Source organism: Chiloscyllium plagiosum, chromosome 5, assembly GCF_004010195.1.
Source record: "Chiloscyllium plagiosum isolate BGI_BamShark_2017 chromosome 5, ASM401019v2, whole genome shotgun sequence".
In the NCBI taxonomy this organism is placed as follows: Eukaryota; Metazoa; Chordata; class Chondrichthyes; order Orectolobiformes; family Hemiscylliidae; genus Chiloscyllium; species Chiloscyllium plagiosum.
Genome location: NC_057714.1, coordinates 103,308,622 through 103,332,771, shown reverse-complemented (window position 1 = coordinate 103,332,771; position 24,150 = coordinate 103,308,622). Strand labels below are relative to the sequence as shown.

The 24,150-nt window shown below is 42.8% G+C and overlaps 2 protein-coding genes across 3 annotated transcripts in view; both read left to right on the top strand.

Annotated features, from left to right (window-relative positions):
• LOC122550326 (protein rtoA-like) overlaps positions 1-8,355 on the top strand; it is a 72,402-nt gene extending 64,047 nt beyond the window's left edge. The window contains exons 3-4 of the mRNA XM_043691051.1: positions 4,272-4,424; positions 8,060-8,355. Of these exons, the coding sequence (XP_043546986.1) occupies positions 4,272-4,424; positions 8,060-8,355 (449 nt within the window). The remainder of the gene's footprint in view (positions 1-4,271; positions 4,425-8,059) is intronic.
• Positions 8,356-13,302: 4,947 nt separating this feature from the next.
• Positions 13,303-17,939, top strand: LOC122550366 (homeobox protein engrailed-2b-like). Of its 2 annotated transcripts, XM_043691093.1 has the most exons (3): positions 13,303-14,371; positions 16,121-16,144; positions 17,184-17,939. In XM_043691093.1, the coding sequence occupies exons 1-3, from the start codon at positions 13,876-13,878 to the stop codon at positions 17,498-17,500; spliced, it is 837 nt and encodes a 278-aa protein (XP_043547028.1). In that variant the 5' UTR covers positions 13,303-13,875; the 3' UTR covers positions 17,501-17,939. The 2 variants fall into 2 exon arrangements, with proteins under 2 accessions (XP_043547028.1, XP_043547029.1); XM_043691094.1 differs by lacking the exon at positions 16,121-16,144.
• Positions 17,940-24,150: the final 6,211 nt, after the last annotated feature.

The following is a 24,150-nucleotide window of genomic DNA, read 5'->3' as shown; positions in this document are numbered from 1 at the left end:
GAAATTGAAATTGTTGCTTAGCTGGGAAGCCCAAAATTAATTGCCTTTCAAAGTTACCTGCTAATGTTAGGACACAGTTCTAGACCTGATTGGGCTCGAACTCAGTATTTCTGGAACAGTAGCACTGGAATGCCAAACCTCCCCCAATCGACTCAAAGTAACTGACGGCGTGAACTAAAATCAGAAATTGCTGGAAAAGTTCGGCAGGTCTGGCAGTATCTGTGGAGAGAAATCAGAGTTTACGTTTCGGTTCGAGTGACCCTCAAGAACTCCTGTGTGAACTGTTTGGGGAGACCCGCATTGCTTCCACACAAATGGGTTTTTTTTTCTTTTTTTTTCTTAGAGTGCCAGGATGTCTGACACTCACAAATGGGTTTATTCCCAAGTTTTCAAACTCCCCACACCTGTAGCTCCTGCGTGGGATGAACCAGTTCACTCTGGGACCCTGCCGAGTGCACGGCGGGGTGATGACAGAACGATGGACCTTGTCAATGGGAAGCTGGGGCAGTGTGCATTGTGCGGGACAGCAGTGATTGACATCAAAGGGCCAGTCCTCCCCCGGGATAAGGACACGGGGGCCGAGTCACTCCCCGCTACCCAGAGAAAGTGCCTTCTGTGAATGTCTCTGTACCGCTCCGAGTCCTGGTCACTGACTGTGACAAATAAACACAGACTGCAATTTTCTGCGCGTAAGATTACGGAGCACTGCTTCAGCCCCATTTAAAGCCCTAACTCTTCGGCTTATTCTATTTAAATACACTGAGGAAGCCGCCTTTTTTTTCTGGGAATGGAGATGGGAGGGAGATGCTGAACAGACCTAACCCGGAGATGTTTTGTTTTAAGAAACACGCGGAGGGTGGGGAAAGATAGCTTTAAGTCGATAACAGCGGGGGGAAAGAAAAGGTTTCGTCAAATTACCAGATTAACCTCTAGGGTGTAACTGGACCTTCTCGTGGTCACATTCCATCTTTATAACGAACTATCTGGTCATTCCATAACCCACAGGGGTAATTAGCATAGCTGCTAACTCCGGGAGGCTTTACAACTGAGGTCTCGCACCAAAAGCTCGAATTTAAATTGGATATTGGCTGCAAATATCTTTACATGTGTGTATATCTAAGGAACGGTCTGTTGTGGTAATGTTTTCTTTTAGCATGTTCCGTCTTTTAAACCTGAACTTTGACTTGTACACCCCTGAAAAATGTTTGGAAAGCTGGCGCCTATGATAATTAGGTTTATTGTAGCCCACAGCTGTGGCTAGAGGCGGTGCGAGAGGATTGTATTGTCTTGGACTTTAATGAGTTTCTGAGAATTCATAATTGCTAAATATCAGGGATTAAAGCAAGCAAGGGCCGAGTTTAAAATGCTGCACATTGTGGCTGGACGTTTCTAGATGGGGACAAAATAACAAGCGCCATTCCCCATAATTGTTTTGGTTTATTCGGGGACGCATTTTATAGCGAATGAGGAATAAGGACAGAAAACCCAGGGCCTGGATGTTGGTAGGATCGAGCAGATTAAAGATGGGGAAACGTGCAGTGTGTGAAGTGAACAGCAGAACCCCTGATGAAAGGCAATATGGCCTGTGATTACAAACTGTGGGACTGACTGACACTCTGCAGTGGCAATGCTATCTGGTAACTAGGTTGGAAATGGAGGAGGGTGAAAAATCAGGGCGGGGAGGGGTGGGGGTGAACGTCCCCTTTATAGCCGTGTCAGAACAAAAAAGATGTCTTTTGTGGATTCATCAAATCGGGATTACTTTAGCCAGAACGGAAGTTCTGGGTAGCTGAACCAAAACTTTGCACAGGCTGAAAGCTCCCTGAATGAACAAGAAAAGCAAGCCCTCGTGATTCTGAAAGTTACCATTCGCTGCAGGGTCACAGTAATAGCCCGGTTCCTCTGCATACCTTCTGCCTGGCATTAGGGGCACTGAGATCTTCCTTTTCATCTATTATCAACGCTTCCGGTGTGCAGATATACAAGTCAAGTTTATTAACAGGGGTCTTTGGAAACTATTTTGTTGGGAATTCAAATTCCAGACGTTTGTTGTCTGTGGACCGATTGGTCATGGTGCCGGCTCCCAAAAGCTTGGGGCTCCACAGTGTCAAGTTTTCGATAGTAAGGTGCTAGCGAGACCTGGAAATGAAATGTGCAGACACATTTCATTCCCCAGTTCTTAAAAAAAAAGCGTTAAGTCACTTTATTTTCCTCTCCCAAGAGAGGAAGAGGGCTAATGATTTTTGCTCGGCATTATTCGTTCTGTAGTTGTACATGTACACAAAATATGTGCATGTTTCCACACATCTGAAGGATTTCTTGTCTGATTAAAATGCAAAGGGTCATATTTTCGACGGATGTGACTTATTTAAAATGAGCCCGACGGCTTTTTTATTCTCTCGAATGTATCCACATGCAGTAACTTGGATTATAGTGTTTGATTTTCATGTTGCAGTTACCGTGGATTGAACCGTTATGGTTGTCCTATATTTGAACTTTTTTCCCCCCAAACTTTCCTTCAATTCTAAATGCATGTCGCTCTTTAGTTGCCTCAGCTCCGGCAGGATGACAGTCTCAATTAGTTAGCCGTTTCACATATATAAGGTGGAAAGGCAGCGAACACAGATTACCTCCTCCGCCACCCCCACCCTAGGCTCTGACTGCTGAATGTTTGTCAGGAATCTCATTTTCTGAACACTCCGGATTTCTCAGCAATCAAACGGAAGCAAAAATCGGAACAATTATTTGAAACTCAAAACCAAAACCTGAAGATTGGAAGGAAGCTGTCTTTGTTTTGGGCAATATTTATCGATATCATGACGAAACAGAGAAAAGTGAAAGCTGTGGGTGAAAGTTTTGATCAGAAGTTTTTTTTTGTTTGGCTCAAGCAGCACTTCCTCAGAAATTGCTTCCTCTTTTCAGGATTGAATGTGGAAGCCCTCACGACGAAGAAATGAAGGCCAGGAATGTCAACAGATGTGGCCCAACTCGCCTTTGTGTGATTCCTGATAATTGCAACTACGAAAATTTTCTTTAAAAATCGTAAAACATGCCTCAGTTCAGTGAGACAGCTTCTTCAGAGAAGGAGCAAGTGCCAGGCGCCATTTAACCGGAGCTGACTGTTTAGTTAGTTTCATCGAGAACACAATGTTAGGGTTTTGGGTCGAGTGCCTCATACTGAAATGTGTGCGGTGTCATTGATGCTTACATTATCTTGAATCGATCGTTTCTGCATGCAGTGTACAGTTAGCCCCTTAGAAAATAGTCTACTCCCTGGATTCCACCGTGTACACTGGGTGATCGTTCAGCTAACACCGGAATGACTATGCTTTTAACATCCAGAAGTAGCAAATCGTTCGATTCTGTGCAACATGGAGAATTTGGAACAGATAAGGCGCTGGAACCTTAAAATAAGATCCTTCTACATAGAATGAGAAAGCTGTGAAATGGGAAATCTCTGATGTCCCACTTATTAATCACCAGCTCGTGTCTGTTCAGCGCAGAGAACTCCTTAATACCTCGGTGTGTGTTGTCACAGAGCATGTTATATGATCCCATATACATATATATGTATAAATTTCAAACATTTCGTTTCTGGGTTCTTGTGTTCCCAGACCTGCTCCTTTTCACGCTGCAAACGTGTTCTCCCTGCAGTAATTCCAATGGAAAGCAACCGAGGCGAACACATTAGCGACTGTTAGTGTCTTCCTAATTGTTGTCATTTATTTCCCTCTTTGAGGTTATGATAATATCGCCTGGAATCCACGTATGCATTTTCCTGAGCTAATGAAAATATCAGGCAATGGCATCCAAGAATAAAAACGGACCAGGACATCGTTAATTTGAAAGACTAATGACTGGAAATTGTTTTTCATCCTATTATAGCCTGCGCCGTCTACACCAAGACTTGAAAGCAGGATAAATGACCAGGCTTCGGCTGTCAATGAAGCCATTTTACTAAACGGTGTCTCCAAAGACAAGAACCATCATTCAATTAGGTTTATCTACAGGTCCTTAATTGCGTTTTAGGATAGCGGACTGTGTAATACACTGCTGCAAAGGGCTCGATTAGGAGCTGCTAGCGCTTTTCAGACAGACCCATTCAGAGGGGATTTCTTCACGCCGCGGCGATCAGGCGGATTAAAGAGTAATTAAAACCCAGAAATTATCTTTCGCAACTTTTTTTCTCTCTCTCTCTCTCTCGTTCTCTCCCCAAAGTGTCCACTCCGCGGAACAGAAGCCCTTGATGCCTCCGCATACCCTTTCAAAAGGAGTTGGATCAAACACTGAGCAACAGCAACAAAAAAGCGAGGAAGGCGATAAACCACAGCTAGCGGGCGCCGAATTGGACATCGATACTGTTGTAATTAAAATCCAATCATATCGAGACGGCGAAATGAACAGTCAACTCCAACCGCTCTATCGTGAGAAAGCATCGTTAGCTTTCAAATGTTGGGTTTTTTTCTTTGGAACAGAAAGTGTGCAGCATTGACTGGTTTGCTGCAGCTTTTATTGGTTTGGGGTAAACACCAATTTGAGTGTTTTTCTAATCAACCTCCCGATAGGGATTTCACGGGTGGCCAGAAAATGCAGTAAGTTGTTACAACATAAACAAAATTGCCCTGCGTAAGATCACGACCACAGACCCTCTCTCTCTCACACACACACACATAGTTTACTACAATTTGAATATATGAAGAGGAACTCCAGCTTTCAAACCATTGTCAGAGGGAAAGTCCATTTGGAAAGAAAAGCAGATGTTTCACGCTTTAGATAACGCCTGCATTTTAATAGAAATTGCGTCATCTGCTGAGCTCTCATAGGGGGCGATTTGAAATGTGTTTTGTTGACAGTACGCCCAGCTATAAGGTTTGCAATCAACTCACACAGGTCCTGGCTCATACCGTAAGCACTCAATTTTCGCTCCCTCTCCCTCTCTTTTTTTTCAAAGAAAGAATAAAATTACATTTAATGACTTCCTAGCAATCTGGCTTCTCCCATCCGCATGTTTGATGCTTAAGGATTCAGATTGTGACCCCTTGCATTGTGTTCGGACTGCTGTTGCGCCGATTCATTGGACCACATCCTTGTAGTCACTCGCCTCTATGATCTATGGGCTGGCAATTGGCAACGCCGTTCATTCATAAATACTTTTAAATACGGAGACAAGTGTGACACCCCTGACCTATAGCACTGAATTGCCAATGACATTCTGAATATTGTACAAGGCTCAGATGTGAAATCCCAATGTGTGTGAAGATACACGTAGGCGAGATTTACCCGAGTACAGCCATTCACTTTTGCTTAAGCAGTTTTGATGGAGAGAAATTTTGAGAAATTTAAACTCCACGCAAAGTTCATGCGCTACTTCCGTGAGAATAGCGTTCGGCCCATTCATACAGGCTTAACACGGTGCCAAACGCCTTGCTGCTTCGGAAATTACAAGATCCTTTGACTTGAACTCTCAGCCAAACATGTTTAATTAAAGCTCGCCTTTCATTTTGTTTTAATAAGTCGCGGCGTCAATTTTCTTTCATGGAAGGTACAAATTAAACTTGAACACAAGCGCATCTCTGGCAGTGTCAGAAAACGCTGGATTTATATTTAATGAGATTGACAAAAAGTGGAATGGGACGGGATGGGGGGCGGGGGAGGGGGCGCGCCTTTAGTAAATACCAGAGACACCGAAACCTGGGCATTTGCAACCGATTAGCTAATTTGAGGGGAACACGTTGACGTGTTTTCTTTTCGCTTTATCTGGGCTTTCATTATTTTTAACAGAAAGCTAAAATAGCACACCATTCACATTAACAAAGTCGAGGAAAAGGATTCAGGCAAGACTTTTAAACTGAGTGAGTGCAATGAGAGTGAACTGTTCCATTCACAAGAGTCCACAATCACCAAAAAGACGTGTCAACTATTGGTTTTATAAACATTGAATCCATATGCTCCTCAAAGCTGCAATTAACAGTGGCTCCTCGGGGCGGTCCAACGTTTATTTTGTTACTATCTCAAGGTATATAAACACACGCACACATGTAATACGTGTGCATGTACACATCTAATTTGTATAACCCCTTCACATTTAAGTGCCGACTTCATGTGAATTTAAAAGGATTGTTGAAAAGTGACCTTTCCTTACTAATGAGAATCGAATGCCCGGGTTCAAATTGTCACTTTAATTGAGGTTGTTTGCTGCACCCCCTGTTAGCAGAAAATTATACCGACGTGAAAATCCAAAAGAATTCGCCACTTTTGTGTGTGTGTGTGTCTGAAAGGCCGAGCGGATCTTGTTTCCTTCGCTTGGGCCTACGTTAATACCCCGAATCGGATAGTGTTGCAGGGGTTTACGGTCACAATACTCCTTGTTGTGTCTGCAAGGATTAGCAGCTCGGAAGTAGGGCGGTTAAAAAAACTCGAGGGTTTTCTTTGGGGAAAAAAGAGAGGGTTTTTTTTTTGGCACATTTCGAATGCTGAAGAAAAAACAACACTGGGAAGAGGAGGAATTAATGCTAATTTGCAATTGACTTTCTCATCTCTGAGCTTGCACTATGTAAGACTGTGAACTGGTCCCAGAGCCCCGGACAATAATGTGGCAGCGTCCCCCGCTCATCCCGTGCCCTTTTTACCCAGCTGCTGAAATGAGGATCCTTCTCCATTTTTTGATGAATTCTGCAATCCCCCAGTCTGCGTCCTTGTCTATCATTTCACACCTTTGGACTCAAATCACAGAAGGACCCCATTACAAGTTGGTCAGCCATTAGCTCGCAAGCACCCAGTTTCTAATTGGTGTGGAGCTCAACTCAACCGATATGAAAAAGAAGCGCTTCTCTACCAGGTATCTCAAACTGCCTTTCCTTTCACTTTAGATTTGTCTTGCAGTAATAATCCGCTTCCAACAACAACACTCCCATTATAAATAAAATAACACTCAAGCATTCCCTACTAACTCCCTTACGCGTGATCCGGAAAAGTTTTTCTGCAACTAAATGCAGAGCTCGGGAGAGAGTAGAACTGGGATACCTAGTGACGGATTAGTTCCGATTTTTGATTCTCCTATTAAAATAATCCAGTTTCTAGTCGTCTAAAAGCCATGCTGTGCATTCCCAGGGCAGGCCGTAGGGAGATTCCAGAAGAACTTGGCTCATAACATCCCTTTACTCTTTGTGTCTATCACGCAAGCTTTTGTTTAAAAAAAGTTTAAAGCATCTTCGTTTTGCTACCGAGGTAGGGAACTCTAAACTATCATTCACCGATAGCAACAGTCAGGGGGAGCTGCGTTAAAGAGGGAAATGTCGCAACTTGATTAATGCTTTGATGAAGTTTTCCTCCCTCTTTCTCTCCCCAAACAGAGAGAACGTTCTCACTGATATCATCACACACACTAATTAATGATTAAACTGCCAGTTGAATGATTTCATTCGTACCTTGTCCAAATTGTGAAAATTAAGTCCCCGAGCAGGGGATTAATAAAAAAAAAGCAAGCAGACACGGAATATTTGCTGGAAATGTTGTGTTGAACATCAAGACGCCAGCAAATTTCAGACTACCTACCCGAATTATTCCTCAGTTGGAATGATCAACAGCAGTATTGTGGCAGAACGAGGGAACATGTTGTGCTTCTATTTGGAAGTTGCTGCACTTTACCCAGCACTCAGCTCTAGTTAGTGCAATCACAGTGCTGACGGGGAAAGTGCCCCCTAATTCATCAAGTATATTCCTGAATTCTAAAAAAAAAGCGGAAGATCTGACTATGTTAGACGAGGTGAGGAAACACTCAAAAAAGAAACGGAGTGGGACAATATTAATGGCAATATTCTTTGAAATTAAGTGGATATTTTGATTTCTTGTTGCCTCATTGATTCAAGCATGCCAAAGGGATAACGTCTTTAGAATTATTGCCTTTTGATATATCAGCAACAGACTGGCGTTTCTTACCCAAGGTCTGTAGGGGCACATGGATTCTCAATACTCAGCGTTTGAATCAATTTGTGAAGAAATATCAGACATGGCAAGAGACTAAGCAACGCTCATACTGAAATGTCCCTTAACCTTTCAGCCTCTTTAGAGGAGGTCAGTGTTTCGGAAAATGATATTGAACTCAAGGAGGAGAGAGAATGTCCGGTGAATGGGAAGGGCAGCTCACATAAACAATGTCTCCATGGAGCAGATGCTCAGATCGTAGGTGGTTCAATTACAGGAGAATGTACCGGTTCTCAGTATCCTTGTGCTGTATATGTCAAGGCACCAGGATTAGATTACCAGGCTGCTACTAAAGGACAAAAACAATGTGGTTGTGCCGTAAAACAGGTTGTTGGAGAACCTGGTAAAGAGAACAGCAGCATGACTGAATAAACCTGCAAACGGCTGGAATTTTTGTCCCAGTTCGTTTGATTGTTCTGCTCAGTGCGGTAAACAAACGCTAACTGAATGGGCAGTGTCAACATCAACAGGTCTGTGTTCTGGAGTGTATTTACTCAGAAATGTGTGACCGTTTCTGCTGGCGGGTAGTCAGCCTAAAGGTCCCTGGATGCTTAATGTTCTGGTCACTGTAAGCGGGGTCGATGACTTTCGGTATGAAATTTCACTGAGAACATCTCCTCACTACCACCACCCAGAACCCAACACACGCACACACACACACACACACACACACATTAGGCTTTGGCCTGCCAGCTAATTCACCTCCCTCCTAAACTAAATACAAAGACCTGGGCCATTGTGCCTGACGTGTGGCGAGCTTGATTCAAGTTGTGGGTTTTATCGATTCCTGTTACTGATATTGGGGCAAAGTTTATCAACACACTTAGCCTTCAGAACTATTTCGACTGAAATAACCAGCCTCAGGTTATAACGATCTGGCTCTTGTCGTGCAGTGGTACTGTCCCTATTTCTGAGCTAGGAGGCCCGGATTGAAGTCCCACCTGCTCCAGAGGCGTGAAATAACATTTTTGAACATGTTTAATCAGAAAGTATAATGATCTTGCTGTGTGTGTGCATGATGAGAGTGGGAGGTGACTCGAATTCAATACAAAAGCCGGCAACACAGTGTATGAAAAGGATAGGCAGAGAATCTCTGGGCTGTCATCGCTGGAAAAGGAAGATGGGCAAAGTTTGTAACAGTCCCGAGCTCCTGTTGCCTTTCTCTTCTTCTCCTGAGCCGAACAGGGAATCACTGTCTGTGACAAACAAACCCTCACCCTACTCAAGGCTTTCATCGTCTCTAACGTTTTCACCAAAACGTTAAACATCATACCTTTTTCCACGTATGGAGTCAGCTATTACAAGGGGGCATAGCTTTAAATTAAGGGGGGGGGTAGGTATAGGACAGATGTTAGGGGTAGATTCTTTACTCAGCGAGTCGTGAGTTCATGGAATGCCCTGCCAGTAGCAGTGGTGGACTCTCCCTCTTTATGGGCATTTAAACGGGCATTGGATAGGCATGTGGAGGATAGTGGGCTAGTGTAGATTAGGTGGGCTTGGATCGTCGCAACATCGAGGGCCAAAGGGCCTGTACTGCGCTGTATTCTTCTATGTTCTATGTTCTATGCACACTGAGTTATAGTCCAAGAGGTTTATTTGGAAGCACTAGCTGTCGGAGCGCTGCTCCTTCATCAGGTAGCTGTGGAGCAGGTAAGACCGAATTTATAACTAAAGATTACAGTGTCATGCAACTGAAGTGATATATTGAACAAACCGAGATTGCTGTTAAGTCTTTCATAGCTAACCCGATGAAGAAACAGCGTTCCCAAAGCTAGTGCTTCCAAATAAACTTGTTGGACTATAACCTGGTGTTGTGTGATTTTTAACTATGTCCACCCCAGTCCAACATCAGCTCCGCCATATCATTTCTCCCCAAAGGATGGCTTGGATTTGTATGGCGCCTTTAACGACTCGAGAGGGTCCTGATGGACCTTAGGAAGTATCTTCGCAGTGCACTCTTTGCAGTATAGGAGGGGAGGCCCGACGAATAACTACTCAGAAATAAACCTTCACCGTTCACATGGCTCTTCTGCAATGAATAACCGGCCTACATTAGCCTGTATGTAGGCAACAGAGACAAGAAATGCCAGGCTCATCCCTGAAACCGGGGAAAGGGTGTTTTCTGTGTATTTGTATGAATTGTGGGAAATGGGGTATTTTACCCAGGATGTTCAGTGGAAAGAGCGCAGCCTGATTTACATTAGAATTATAATATCAATTTTAGCAAACTCATGGGATTGTGATGGGGTCAGGAGAGTGAAACAGAGCACATTCCAGCCACAAGTCACAGTATGGCATGCGGAGGATGCTGTTGAAGATGAAAGGCTATATTCCATCCAGAAAATATTTTTTTAAAATCCGAAACAAAACAAAACTGTCAGCATTACAAAAGCCAGGGACGTTATATTGGTAACAATATGGAAAACAGTGAATTATTGGCTTCATGCATGCAGGTTTGACTGCAGCTTTGCTTATGTATTTGAAAAACTTGGATGCAGACGAAGAAACCAAATTATTTGAATTCACCATTTCAAATATCACCCGGGAAATGACTCTCCGCCTCCCCCCCCCCCCCCCCCACACACACACACACACACAAAAAGCGAGAGGGGAGGAAGGGAGAGAGATCAACGCAAACTAAGAATAATGGGGGTAATAAATGGCATTAACTCTGAATGGGTACATGATAGTTGACGAGAGTTTCCACAATAAAACTGACCCAAGCTCTGAATGACACTGCCTGATCCGAACCAGCAAACAATCTGCATTCGTAAAGCGCCTTTCAGGAGCGCAGCATGGCCCGAAGACCCCAATGCTGTGGCGGTGCTTGATCAGCCACGTAAAGACTTCCAAACGTGGCATCATTGCCATCGGAAGATTAAAGCCAAAGGCGAGGCATTTAAAGTGCACCCAATTAACACCCGACCCGGCTGAAACTATAACTTGCTTCAACTGGTCAAGGCCCGCAAGGAAAATGCCTGTTGGCCAAACACCTTTGCAACAGCTTTAAAGGGCTTTAATAAGTGGGTATTAGCGCGCTAGAGCGGTTAAAGCTTCGCAAACTGCTTGGTGGAGTCTCTCTTAATCGCTTTGTCATGCTTTCCCGGGTCTCGGGAAAACAGGGGCGAGAGCAATGGACCGACAGGTCCCACCGAAGAGAGAGAGAGATACAAAATGTTATGCAAAAATAAACACAAATCCGCGTCGCTGCCGCTTTCTGTCCAAACTTTAGCGGATTGAGGGACCTGAAAGTGCTCAGGCGGAGGTGAAGTGCCTGTTGTGGGAGGAACTGAGGAGGTACAGAAATAAATGCGATCCGCATTCGATGCGGAGGCCGGGGGCTGCAGGCGGAGTGGGGCACATTGAGACTAACGCGGGCTGCCTTCAGCTCATCACATGGCATTCCCAACTATCCCACCGCTCTCGGTGCCTTTCCCGTCCCTTCCACTCGCCCCCGGGTTGTGGTGGGGGGGGGGGGGGGAGACGGCCTTCCCATTAAAAATGTACCGCGAAAGAAGAGCGGCGAGGTCAGGGATGTAAAGAGAGAAGGGGAGGGCAGAGGAGCGAAGATAAACAAAGCGGGGTCTGCCTCACTAGAGCTCGCTCTGTCATATCAGCCAGTGCGCAGCAACTTTCCAATCGAAACCAACTCCCGAGTCACAAGGAAGGGGAGAGGGGCGGGTAGGGCTCCGCTGGGAAGGATTCTCATGGTCCAGCTAGTGGCGCGGTCAGCTTTAAACCCAGGCCCTGGCCAGGCAGCCAGCGGAGCGGTGACCGGCTTGGCTTTTGTCCCGTGTCCTTCCCGTTGCTGAAGAGGGGTCACTGGGCCATGTCCAACGCGTAAACTCTGCTTTCTCTCTGCACACAGAGCTACTGAGTATCCCCAACAATTTCTGATGTTTCCTTTCCCTTCGCGCCCCTCCCCATCCTCGCAAGAGTTTGGGTCGTGGAGAACCGTTTGCCTACACACACACACACACTCTCTTATTCACACACACACACAAACACAAACACACACACATACACACACTCTTATTCACACACAAATTCACATACACACTCTCATTCACACACACTCTCATTCACACACTCATTCACACACACAAACATACTCATTCACACGCTCTCATTCACACACACACAAACACGGTCTCTCTCTCTTATTCACACACACAGACTCTCTCTTACAGACACACATTCTCTCTCTCACATACACTCTCTCACACAGTCTCTCTCTCTCTCACACACAGTCTCTCTCTCTCCCTCTCACACAGTCTCTCTCTCTCACTCACACACATACACATACAGTCTCTCTCCCTCACACAGTCTCTCCCTCACACACAACACACTCTCTCTCTCACACATACATACACACTCTCACACAGTCTCTCTCTCACACACACATATACATACAGTCTCTCTCTCTCTCTCACACACACAGTCTCTCTCTCCCTCTCACACACAGTCTCTCTCTCTCACACACACGCAGTCTGTGTCTCTCTCTCTCACACACACAGTCTCTCTCTCTCTTTCTCTTTACCTCTATCACACACACAAAACAATAACACAAGGAGGTGTTGTTAAATGCTCGGGAGCACCTCTCCAGTCCCAGGGCCCTAACCTCGCTCTGCAATTCACTTCCCCTCAAGTTGAGACTTTCTGAACACGGGGAAATCCTATCTAATTCCAGGCTGGAGCTTTTGCAATGTCGGTGCAGTGATTGGACAAATTGACGCTGGAATGAAGGAAGCTTTCAATTGTAAAAGGGAACTCTCTCTCTCTCTCTCTGCCTCCCCCACCCCCCAAATCCCTTAACACCCAATGAAATAAATATTTGTTATAAGCGAGCGGAGGATTGTGGGTAGGTGTGTGCAGAAACAGAGATGTCTATTGTACAGTGTCACTGAGCAGGAACCCCAATTGTCATGGTAGAGCTGTAGTATCTGCTGTTGGCTGCAATCGACTGGCGCTGGACAGATATAAAACAGATGAAGCACTGATTGGGGAGGCAGTTACGGGGTGCTGTTTCCTCTTCTCCCCTCTCTGTGTTGTGGTCGTGCCTTGGAGGAGTATTACGGGTTGAAGTAAAAAGGGGTGTGTGTACATATATATATATATATGAGAGGGGGGGAGGAGGAAAGTGGGGGAGAGATGGAAGGCACTGGTGTCATCGACTGGGAAAGTGTCATCGTCATGTGGTGAAAAACCCTCCCGTCTATTGGACGGAGGCACGTGTCCAGGATACCGGGGACCAGGGTCACGTGATGGGCCCTATTAAAAAAAGAACAAAAAAATCCAGCAGAGTGGAAGTATTTCTGGATCAGTTGGCGGCTCTCTGTAATATTTATTTGCCAGCGTACAGAGAGTGGCTGTGTGTGAGTGTGTATAAAAAAGCACGGCTGCTGCTGCTGTCTTCTCGGTGCTGCTGTACAAGTCGAGAGGAGGTCACAGGCTCGGAAAGTGAAGGCTGCTGAATAACAGTGAACTATGGATACCTGACTGTGCCACTGAGGAGCAAGAGAAAGTATGAAGATTCGTCCATAGAGCACGACAGCGAAGGGACAGAGACGGGGGGAGGGTGGGGGGTGGGTAGGGTGTGTGTGTGTGAGAGAGAGAGAGAGGGCTTCAGAGATTGATGCTGGGACGAAATTAAACGAGAGAGGTCTTGTAAATATATTGCTCTCTCTATATATATACATATATACAGACACAGAGGAGCAAGATTCGGTGCCTTTGCTCTGCGCCTACCTCTCAAGCCAAGTTGGATATCGTTGTCCAGTGAGCGGACGATCGCAACAAAGTGTGTGTTTTTTTGGGGGGGGCGGGCGTGGGCGGGTGGTTGCAATTTGGAAGCAAGCTGAAAGAGTTGCGAAGCTTTCTAACATCCACACTATGGAAGGAAATGATGCGAGTAACCACCGTGGAGCCAACCAGGAGTCGAGCGACGCGTCGAACCGTGCGATCATCCTGCCCCTCCTGCAGGGACCCGGTCATCAGCTCCCCCACCGCATCACCAACTTCTTCATCGACAATATCCTCCGGCCGGACTTTGGTAAGAGGAAAGACGGCTACCGGGAACCCGGTCATATCCCCGGGAGGGAGAACGTCAGTCCGTCCGGACAGAGCGGGGGCAGTCCTCCTGGGCCAGGAGGAGGAGGTGGTGGTAGTGCCGGCAGCGGGGTCGGTGCAGGGGCTCCGAGCAGCCCTTCCGGCCCGGAAAAGAAACGCGATGTGTCGGCTGAGGGAACGTTGAGGAACGGAGAGAGCGCCGAGCAGTCCCAGAACTCAGATTCGGACAGTTCCCAGAGCAGCAGCAACGCGGTCTCGCAGCCCATGTTATGGCCTGCATGGGTTTACTGCACTAGATACTCCGACAGGCCTTCTTCAGGTAAGAGAGCACTCACACACACAAAAACACACACACAAACCTAAAAAAAAACTTTAAACTGTGTTTCATTCCCTGCCTTTCAAAAAAAAATGCAACAAGGTTGTTTGTAAACTTTAAAGGCAACGTGAAAGCGCCTCTTTTTTTGCTCCTGTTTGTTTAACTTCATTGTGCCTTGCAAAAGAAACTTCGACTGTTTTCCACGTGACACTATATTATACAGCCCCGCTCTGCAGTAAATCAATGTCAGAAAAAAAAGTTACTCCGAATTGATCAGTTCAGCAGCGGTGACCGTGAGATGTGCGGCTGGCTGTTGTGAAAATGGGTTTCGATTTGCAAAATAACAAAAGAGATCTCACTCCCCCCCCCCCCCCCCCTCAACACACACACACGTGGGATATCCTCAGATCCAGTCCGTCTTTATAATTTAATGTTTTCCCAGTGAGGGTGTTTGTGTCTAAATTCCAGAATATGTCCCTCTCCCTGGGAGGAAAAGGGAATACTGCTGAATCTTCACTTGATACACTTTGGAATCACGTCGAACTCCGTTATGGTTTCTCGTGAAAGCCAAAGGGTAGATTTTCAAGTTGGCGAGGTTTGTAGGCAGAGGCACAGTCTGTTTTTTTTAAACGCCCTGGTTAAACTGCTTCCCGGAGCGGGGTTTGCTGTTCATATTTTTTTTCAACAGGAGCATCTACTGGGTGAATTCTCACAAGCCCCATTGTTTCAGACAGAGCCCAAGCCATTGTTAGATTAAAATGGACGGTAACTCGGGGTTTCCGCTGCTGAAACTAAGATTTTTTTTTCACCCCCGAATACAAACCAGTCTGATCGCTTTGAACATACGCAAACGCTCAAGCTGCGCTCCATTGCTCGGGTTTGTCTGGGAGATAGATAGACCCTCTTTGTTGACTAGTCTTTAGCATATTTTTGTATCAGGCAAGTAGGCCTCTGTAAACTAGATCGGCTTCCGATTTGCAGTTTTCAAGGAGCATACTGGACGACGGAATTCGTAAGGAGTAAATTTTCTTTAAAAAAAAAGAGAAACGCTCGCTGTAAATTCATTGCTAACGCGCTGCGTTGGAAGCTGAATCTGAAATTTCTAAACGGACAGAAAATGCAACTTCAGCCCTCGGCCAGATGAAAGTCATGGCTAAATAATTTACCCTAAAATACTACACAATTTCCAGCAATGTTCTGATGTCGTATTTATTCCGTAGAAATATTGCCTTTAATTTGGGGGTTGACTATGTGCAGGAGGGAGGGGGTGCAGCCAGTGATGCGTTCACTTTATCACGGCCTTGCTTCATTTTAAATTACAACCAAGCGAGATTCTGGAAAAGCAGAACATTAGAAGAGTATGTTCTAAATAAAACTGTTTTTCCATGTAGTTTTACAAATGTAATAGTGGTCTGTTGAATTCAGCATAGCCGAGGCGTAGGACGGGCATTAAAAATTTAATCGACCCCAGCATTATGGCCGTCTGGGAGCCAAAATATAAAAACCAGGAGACCTTCCTTATCCAATAATTGCACTTGGTTCCCATTCTGATTCATCGCCTGCGATAACGGTTATTATTACAACCACAAATAGGTGTCAATCGGCTCCACGTCCCCTTCTCCCATACGGTCTGTTTTAAAATGCATTCCCTTCCAAAGTCCACTTGCCAGAGAAATGTGACTGTACCTTGTATGTGCATCCTGCACCGAATCAAACATTTGCTGAAGTGTTGCTTTTTTTTTAACATTTTAGGATATTTCCTGACTGCACGTTCAGGTAGGAGTGAACCGTTCACACCCCCCTCTCTCATTATTGCCTACCCTTTATTCAAAAATATTTACCAATGGATACTCTCTCGCGCACGCCATTGGGTTTCCTGTTAATTCACTACTTTCCAACCTCGGTCCCTCCATTTTAGTGTCATTTAAAATTTTTTTTAGACAAATGGTGATTGAGCCGTCCTGCTTACTATTCGATTCTTCACATGGATTTCAAATTGCATACAACAAATAATGAGCACGCCAGAGTTACTTTTATTCTGTCTTTCCCTTTCTGGATTGCTCATTGAACGGGGGAAATCCCATCAGCACAATAAATATTACATCTTCCAAATCAAACCAACATGACCAAGCGGCAGACAATCTGTTAGTTCAAATGCGGTCATCTACTATGCCCTTTTTCTCAAAATTTCCCGAATTGTGTCACCTGTACCAAAGAAGATATGCCATATCGGAGTGGGGAGCATGTCAACTCGACGCCCAGTAAATTTCAGAAGCGGTTAAACAGCCTGAAGTGGGGTTTCAGAGTTTAGGAATAGAGTAAGCGCCACACGGGCAGCACTAACTCAGTGGGTCTAATTTTGCAATAAGATGCACACTTAGGCTGTACACTGTGGACCTGGATAAGTTTTGGATGCCGTTATGGGGATGTAATAAATAATAGCGTTTAATAGAGCAGAGGGAACTGTCAATTCCTGTAGGCCGACCTCAGAAATCTAACCCACCGCCACTCTGACCTAAACTAGCGAATAACCTAATTTCCAAAAATTACAATTGAAAGCTGATGGCCGCGAGTTTTCATGTTGAAATTAATTGATAAATCAGGAGGGACTGATAAATGTGCAACCCTGGCGGAAACTCACACTGTTATCTTGTAAAGTTTTGATTTATTGTAGAGTATTTGGGAGCAAGCTCACAATTGTATGTTTTTTTTCGTAGCAGTTTATTGTTAAAAATAGATTTTCTTTTGGCTTTTTAAAATCAACATTTACTGCTTTTTTTTTTAAAGTGTTGGATTTGATTTTGTTTTTGTTTAGGTCCCAGGTCACGAAAACCAAAGAAGAAGAATCTTAATAAAGAGGACAAGCGACCGAGGACAGCGTTCACTGCGGAGCAGTTACAGAGACTGAAAGCCGAGTTTCAGACTAACCGCTACCTAACCGAACAGCGCCGGCAGAGCTTGGCTCATGAACTCAGTCTCAACGAATCCCAAATTAAAATCTGGTTTCAGAACAAGCGAGCCAAAATCAAGAAAGCTAGCGGATCAAAGAACACCTTGGCACTCCACTTAATGGCGCAAGGTCTATACAACCACTCCAGCACGGGGAAAGAGCACAAGGAAGAGAGTGAATAGCACAGAGCGGACAACAGAAGTTAAAAGAAAAACTACAATGCAATAATATAAATCGAAATAAGGGCCAGTGTTACTAAGAGAGAAAAAAATATACCAGCATAGTTTTTAAAACAAAAAAAAGTTAAATTGTATGAGATATTATTCCGCAATATTGTGTATATAATTCAGGTAAGGCGATGTAAAAAGAAACTGAAATATTTCAATATATGATGAGATTTTTGTTTCTGGGATCTCAGAAGCAGTGGATGCTGTTGGCTGCAAATTTCTATTCGGCGCCGACTGGATGTTGCAGGCGCTCGGTGAACTGTCTGGTGTGAAATTTAAACCCACCTGCTAAAGTCCAAAGAATTTTCCTGCCGTTGTTGTTTTACAGAAAAGAAAATGTTAAATTAAATAAATATCAAATGTTTGATTCTACTAACGAGGTTTACAGCTTTTTTTGGGGGGGATTGTTTTTTTTTAAAAGTAAAAAACAAAAACAAAAAGTTAGGCAAACGAAGACAAAGCAGTTTGCTGGCGAGAACACTTCGACCTGTCCCCTTTAAACCGCAAACATTTCTGAGGAAGCTGACTTTTCAATGGACTGGACTTAGTTGTAGTTCAGATGATTTGCAGGCGGGGATGGGGAGCTATATTTTTTCCAATATACGCTTAGGTGTTTAGACACATTGCTGAAGACAACTTGGAAGGTTAAACCCCCTTTGATCTGGTCAGATATGAAACATCTGCAACATTTAATGCGCTGGAAAGGTGCAGAGGATTCGAGGAACTCCCCAAGAGATGCTTAAACACTGAAAGTTTTGTTTTATTTTTTAATAAATAACAAGAAGGGGTGGTTAGAAAGCAAAACTCTTAGTCATCGGCTTCCGCCTCTGGAGCGCCTTCCTGTGGTCGAGGGAAAGAGCTGGGGAAGTGAAAGTCTCAAAATGTCAAGTTCAAACTCACAAAACTCGATTCCAGATGCAAATGACCAAAAGTCCGTATGCGGTTCTGAAAAAAAGCCTATTTTTTTAGGAAAGGAAACGGACATTGAAAATGGAAAGCCACTCGTTATTAACGTTAATTTAGATCCTGTCACGATAGCTCTGTTGTTGAATGAAAAACAAATACTGTGCAGCGTAAAGCCACCCGAAAGTCGCCACGTTTATGCATTGTATCAATTAACTTAATCCAAGCGGCGAGTACCTCTGTATCTGCGCTCTAACCTACAAAGACGCTGAGATTACAACACGCTGACCGATTCACCGAGCCCCAAATTTAAAGACAGCACAGATGTATAACACGTTTTCTGCGATTTTGTTTTGTTTACCGTTCGGCATTCCAATTATCGTCCTTTTTTATAAAACTAAAGGTGGAATATGGAATTATATCAAGCTGTAATTTCAAAGCCCCTTTTTTAGTGTCTCGTTTCGCGAATGCAGTGTTACCTTACACGCCCACATGGTCGTCGCTTTCTGTATGTCGAAGGGTAGGTGCCAAACACATAAACATGGGTTTATTTTCTAACTATTCAATCGCAAACAATCTAACATCTCGGACAAAAATAGACGCTGTGAGCACGCTTGTTATATTCTGTCGCAGTTATCCCAATGTGTAGTAAAGGGAAACATTTATTCAGAGATGTGGAGGTCCCTCATTGTCTAGTGTCATACCTGGTAAAATGACACTTGCTTTCGCTGCGTTAAACTTAGTAAAATTGGTGTAACTTTGTCCGCAATAGACGCAAACCTGGGAACGCGAACTATATTTTAAAACGTCCTATGTTGCCTTCAACTTCACACTTTACACATTTTACTTGGTGTTGGTTAAATAGGAGATAAACAACAGACTGGACCCTGGGAAATTCCGTGATTTTTGTTAGATGTTTGATTTCCGTGAAACCTGCGTGAGTACAATGACAGTGGATAAAAGTTTAACAGAGAACAGAAATTAGCAGCAAGTGCCTAGAATAGAAAGTACTCATAGGGAAATAGGAACAGCAAGATACAGTAGGTAGGAATACAAATCGTGTAGGAACGCTTTGCCAACTAGATATCAAAGAAAAGTATTCAATCTGTATACATTCTAAGTTATAATATTGTGACTGTGATTTTATTTGTATTATTCCAGACTTAAAACGGTGAAAATTTTCTATATATATATAAAAACTATATATATCATTCGTTCAAATTTGTCCTGTACAAGTGTTTTGTTCCGACTATGGAGAAATAAACAATTGTACGCTCCCAGGCATAACATTTATTCAGTAATATTTCATTTAGAACCGAATGCGGATAATATGGAAGCCCTTTGCTCCCATAGAGTACAGGCAAAAAAAAATCGGTTTCTTAGCAATTGACTCACTTTTTAAAGTCTAGTTTATGAGCATCAAAGGTTGTGTATGCAATTTTGCATCCAATCGCTCTAAAATTAAGCTTCGCTTTGGCTGGTTTCTTGCAGTGTGTAATATACAACACGATTCTGAATGATGAACCGTTTTATCGCTTCTTTCGGAAACAGCCTGCAACATTAGGTTCGAATCTAATTCGGTGCGAGCAGGTTATGCCATTACGGCTATAAGCACCAGACGGGAATTATACATATAAAAACAATCTTTATTTCATAAGATCACAGTTTACAAACAATGGGAACTTTAATGCAACGATTGCGTACTCTTCAATCATTTCCGAAAGAAAACCTAGTTGTAAATGACTCATAAATTGACTGTATGCACTTGGATATTCGCATGTGTAGTAAATATGTAAACTAAGCTCTCTCAAAATTACCCACAGTGTATTTAAGAATCTGTACCTAGGTACCTTTGTACCTAAAATGGCGCCGTAAGTGGCGACTTGTAAACTTTTCATTGTACTCACGTGAGTACATGTGACAAGAAAGCCAATTCTAATTCTAAAGATAAAGTGACAAGTTCAAAATACCGCCTTTGGCGCCACGCTGTGCATTGACGTACTGGGTTAAATGTATGTTGTCTGTATGTGAACATATATAGAATGTTATTTAAGGACAAGAAATCAATTGTTAAGGCCTGTAATGCTCATAAAAGATTCAACACAGTATTCTAGAACATTTTATCAGTCAGGCAAAGTTTCAGAAAACAAAAGGATTTGCGGATCTTGGTTAAACTGCTTACGGTAGCAAATACGGGCCCTGTGTTTAACAATCGACCGTGTCTTTTCCATATTATGCTTCCCAAAACAAATATGGGTGAAATACGAGAATAAAGCCACGTTGTTGAAAATGGAAGGGAAACCAAGTAAAATATTTTTTTAAGTGGAAGAAAGGATTTATAAATACTTGGAAAGACAATGTAAAATAAAGTCCAGAACTCAATTATTTTGGTTAAGACTCATAGCGTTCTTTAAAGTTAGAAAAAAGGATCACTAATAAAGGTTTAGCTGATGTTTTTCTCTAAAAAGCACAAAGGCTTGATTTCAGATTATAATTAAAGGGACCTGCGCCCTAAAAGAACCTGGGGCAACTATTCCGGTAGAAATCAGCAGAAATCCTTTTCAAGATCACAAGCAGCTGCCAACGTTTGACGAGAAGAAATTAACTGAGCATTTGTGGGGGGACCGAAATGCAGTTGTGGATTGCGTTTCTACCACCAATTCCTAATTGTCTTGATGGGAGTAAAATACATTGAGGCTTCCCGTTACGTTTTTGCTGTATAAATAATGAACATTCACACGTGGTGTTCGGCAAAAGAAAATTTCTCCCAAAAGCTAAAATGAATTAATCGCAGAGATCTGAAAATTAGCCAATTTTATTCTGAAAGAAGAATTCATCTTCAAAGTTCTGTAGTTTTCATGTGTACCCAACATTTCTGGCTATTTATTACTACGCCAGTAATATTTGTGGATTCTCTTTGGAGTTAAGTGCAAATTTAAAGCATGTGAATCTAATTGTTGATTTCGGACTATGTAGTATTTATTAGATTTGTAGACGATTTGTTCTCGGACAGAATCTGTATTCTTTAGTTAGTAGTCCTATACGTTTTTAGAGAAAACGTTATTCTTTGAGAAGTACTCATTTAAATGTAATTTATCAGTTTTTGAGGTATAATTGGGAATGTTAACCGTTCTTAAGGAATATTTTATTTTTGGTTTATTTGATACTATTAATTAAACGAGTTTAAGAAATATCACAATAACATTGCAACTAATCATGGATCTGATCAATAATAATGGACTTATTTTGTTGTTCTGGATTGTTTGGGGAGCATACTATTGAAATTATAACGCCATCACATTTTGTTACCTGAACCAAAGATACAAGTGATCACTCGTCAACCAAATAGATTAAGTATGATGGCCGGTGTTCTGTGTCAAGTGAATAAACATTAGGGGCGTGTGGGTTTAACAATACCTTAAATGCTTTTCTATTAAATGTCCTGGCTCCTCTCACCACCTAAACGTACATTTATCGATGTGCATTAGACGAATAAAGAAGCATAGGTCTGTAAGTTTAAGAGGGCAAAGAAACAAGCATTTGCCACCGATTCTCTCAAGCTCTGGAGTTTTATGGTCTTAGTTACAATCACATATATCACACTGAGAAAATAAAATTTATGGTTAAAAATAAACAGTCCCGTGGTAGGGTACATTAAACGAGAACGCATTACAAAGAAATTATAAATTTGCACAATCTCTTTCTGATTTTCAAACCATTCTGATGAATCATTACCAGACAATAGTCCAATTATTCAACGGATTTGGTGATCATAAAATTAATTTTAGAATCAAATGGCTTCTTTCTACCAAAGTATTGCCAGCATTTAAATACTGAAAAAGAGAACATCTGTGAACTATGACTATAGTCAGAAGCTTCAAAAGAGAAAGTTTAATTGGATTGTTTTTAGGTAAACAAGTCACAGAAGGGGCAAGGAGGTGAAGAGACCTATGGTAAATGCTTTGAGAGATGTGAATTAACATAGCCGCTCAAGTACCCAAGAATGTACAAATACACTTTCTGTACTCTTGGGTACTGCTGAGGTTTAAAAACATTCCAGGAATGGACATGAAGAAAAGTTTTCCATACGCGAAATTTCATTGTTAGCAAAATAAAGCGCAGTTTCACATTGCAGTCCACGTTCAAACTTCCTATCACTGTTCAATTCTGAATACTTCAACGTTTAACGGATAACAGCAAAGTACTGATGATGCTGGAAATCTGAAATAAAATCAGAAAATTCTTAAGAAATTGGAGTTCTGTAGATGTCTTTGGATTCGAAATGTTAACACTCTCTCTCCACAGATGCTGCCAGACTCGCTGAGTTTATCCAGCATTTTCTGTTTTTATTGCACATTTAACGAGACGTGCAGCAAGTTTGAAGAGCGGTGGCAATTATTACCCTAATTAAGTGGGGGAAGTATATTCATTCAATAGAACAATTTCAGGACCCCGTTCCGTTAGACTGAATGCCGATATTTAGATTTTGGGAGCCTGTGTAAAATGCCGACAAGTAAAATCCGGATTGCGGCTGGCGCTTATCATACCTGGAAACATTACGTCGACTGAAAAATCTCATTTAAACCTAATATGGCGAATGAATTATCATTTGAATGACAAGTTAATATTCTTGTTGTTAACGGACGGTGCATTGTCTTTTAATATACGCAATTATATTGACGACTTTGCAATACTTGTCAAAATACTGACATTCACGTTAATTCAAAAACCTTTGGATTAAATAGAAAATCTACTTCTTTCTTTGCTACCCTATTAAATGTGATATTTTATGACAAAAAAAAACAGCAGAAAAATATATTTCGGGTTCAAATATTTGGAAATGTCAAGAGAGAGAGCGAAGAGGAAATAGTTCTAGGAGGCGGGAACCATAGGACACCACTTTGAAATCCTCAATATTTTATTTTCTTGATATATAAAAGCAGCCAATATAGATTCTAATATTTTACAACTATTAATTTACGTGATCGTATTTCAAATTTCCCTCTCTGTGTTTAAAAATATATTCCAAATAACTTTCAAAATTAAACATCTGAACAGTTATGACACGTGTAATGTCAATTTGATGTCATAAATTATACGTGTATATTTGATGGAGGTTTTTCTTTTACAAAGTTTTGGGCCAATTGCTTTCAGCATTTTCTCCATTTTTTTAATTTGGTCTGAGGCAGGAAGTTCTAATCATATGAATTTTCTATTCGCACCATAGGGGAGCTCCTGTCAGGAAAATAGGAGGTGCCGTTTGCCCTTCACACCATGAGTACCTCTATTTCCTCGCCAAACCACATTAAGTTCCACTCGTTCCTACCTTTCTCTACTAAGTACAGAGACTGGGAAACGTTACAGAAAATCTCAGACAATACAAGCTGTCAGAGCAGAGCATTTCCCAGCATTGACCCGGTATCAAATGCTAAAGAAGTAATCTGCATTTCTATTCTTGCTTAGCTTGTATGTGGAAGTTACGCCCAATGGTCACTGCCTTGATGAGCCTGGTCCTGTACAAGTGGGGAGCAACTGTGCCTCTCAGACACTGTGAATGGAATCAGTGGCCAGGAGACTGGGGTGAAGGTCAAAGCTCCTGCCACAACTGCAGGTGGTTCGTTTCCTCTCATCCCCGCGCCTCTAAATAAAACTCGCGATCTCTTACAGCTTCTCGTCAAACTGTCGAGCTGACATGTTCCTAT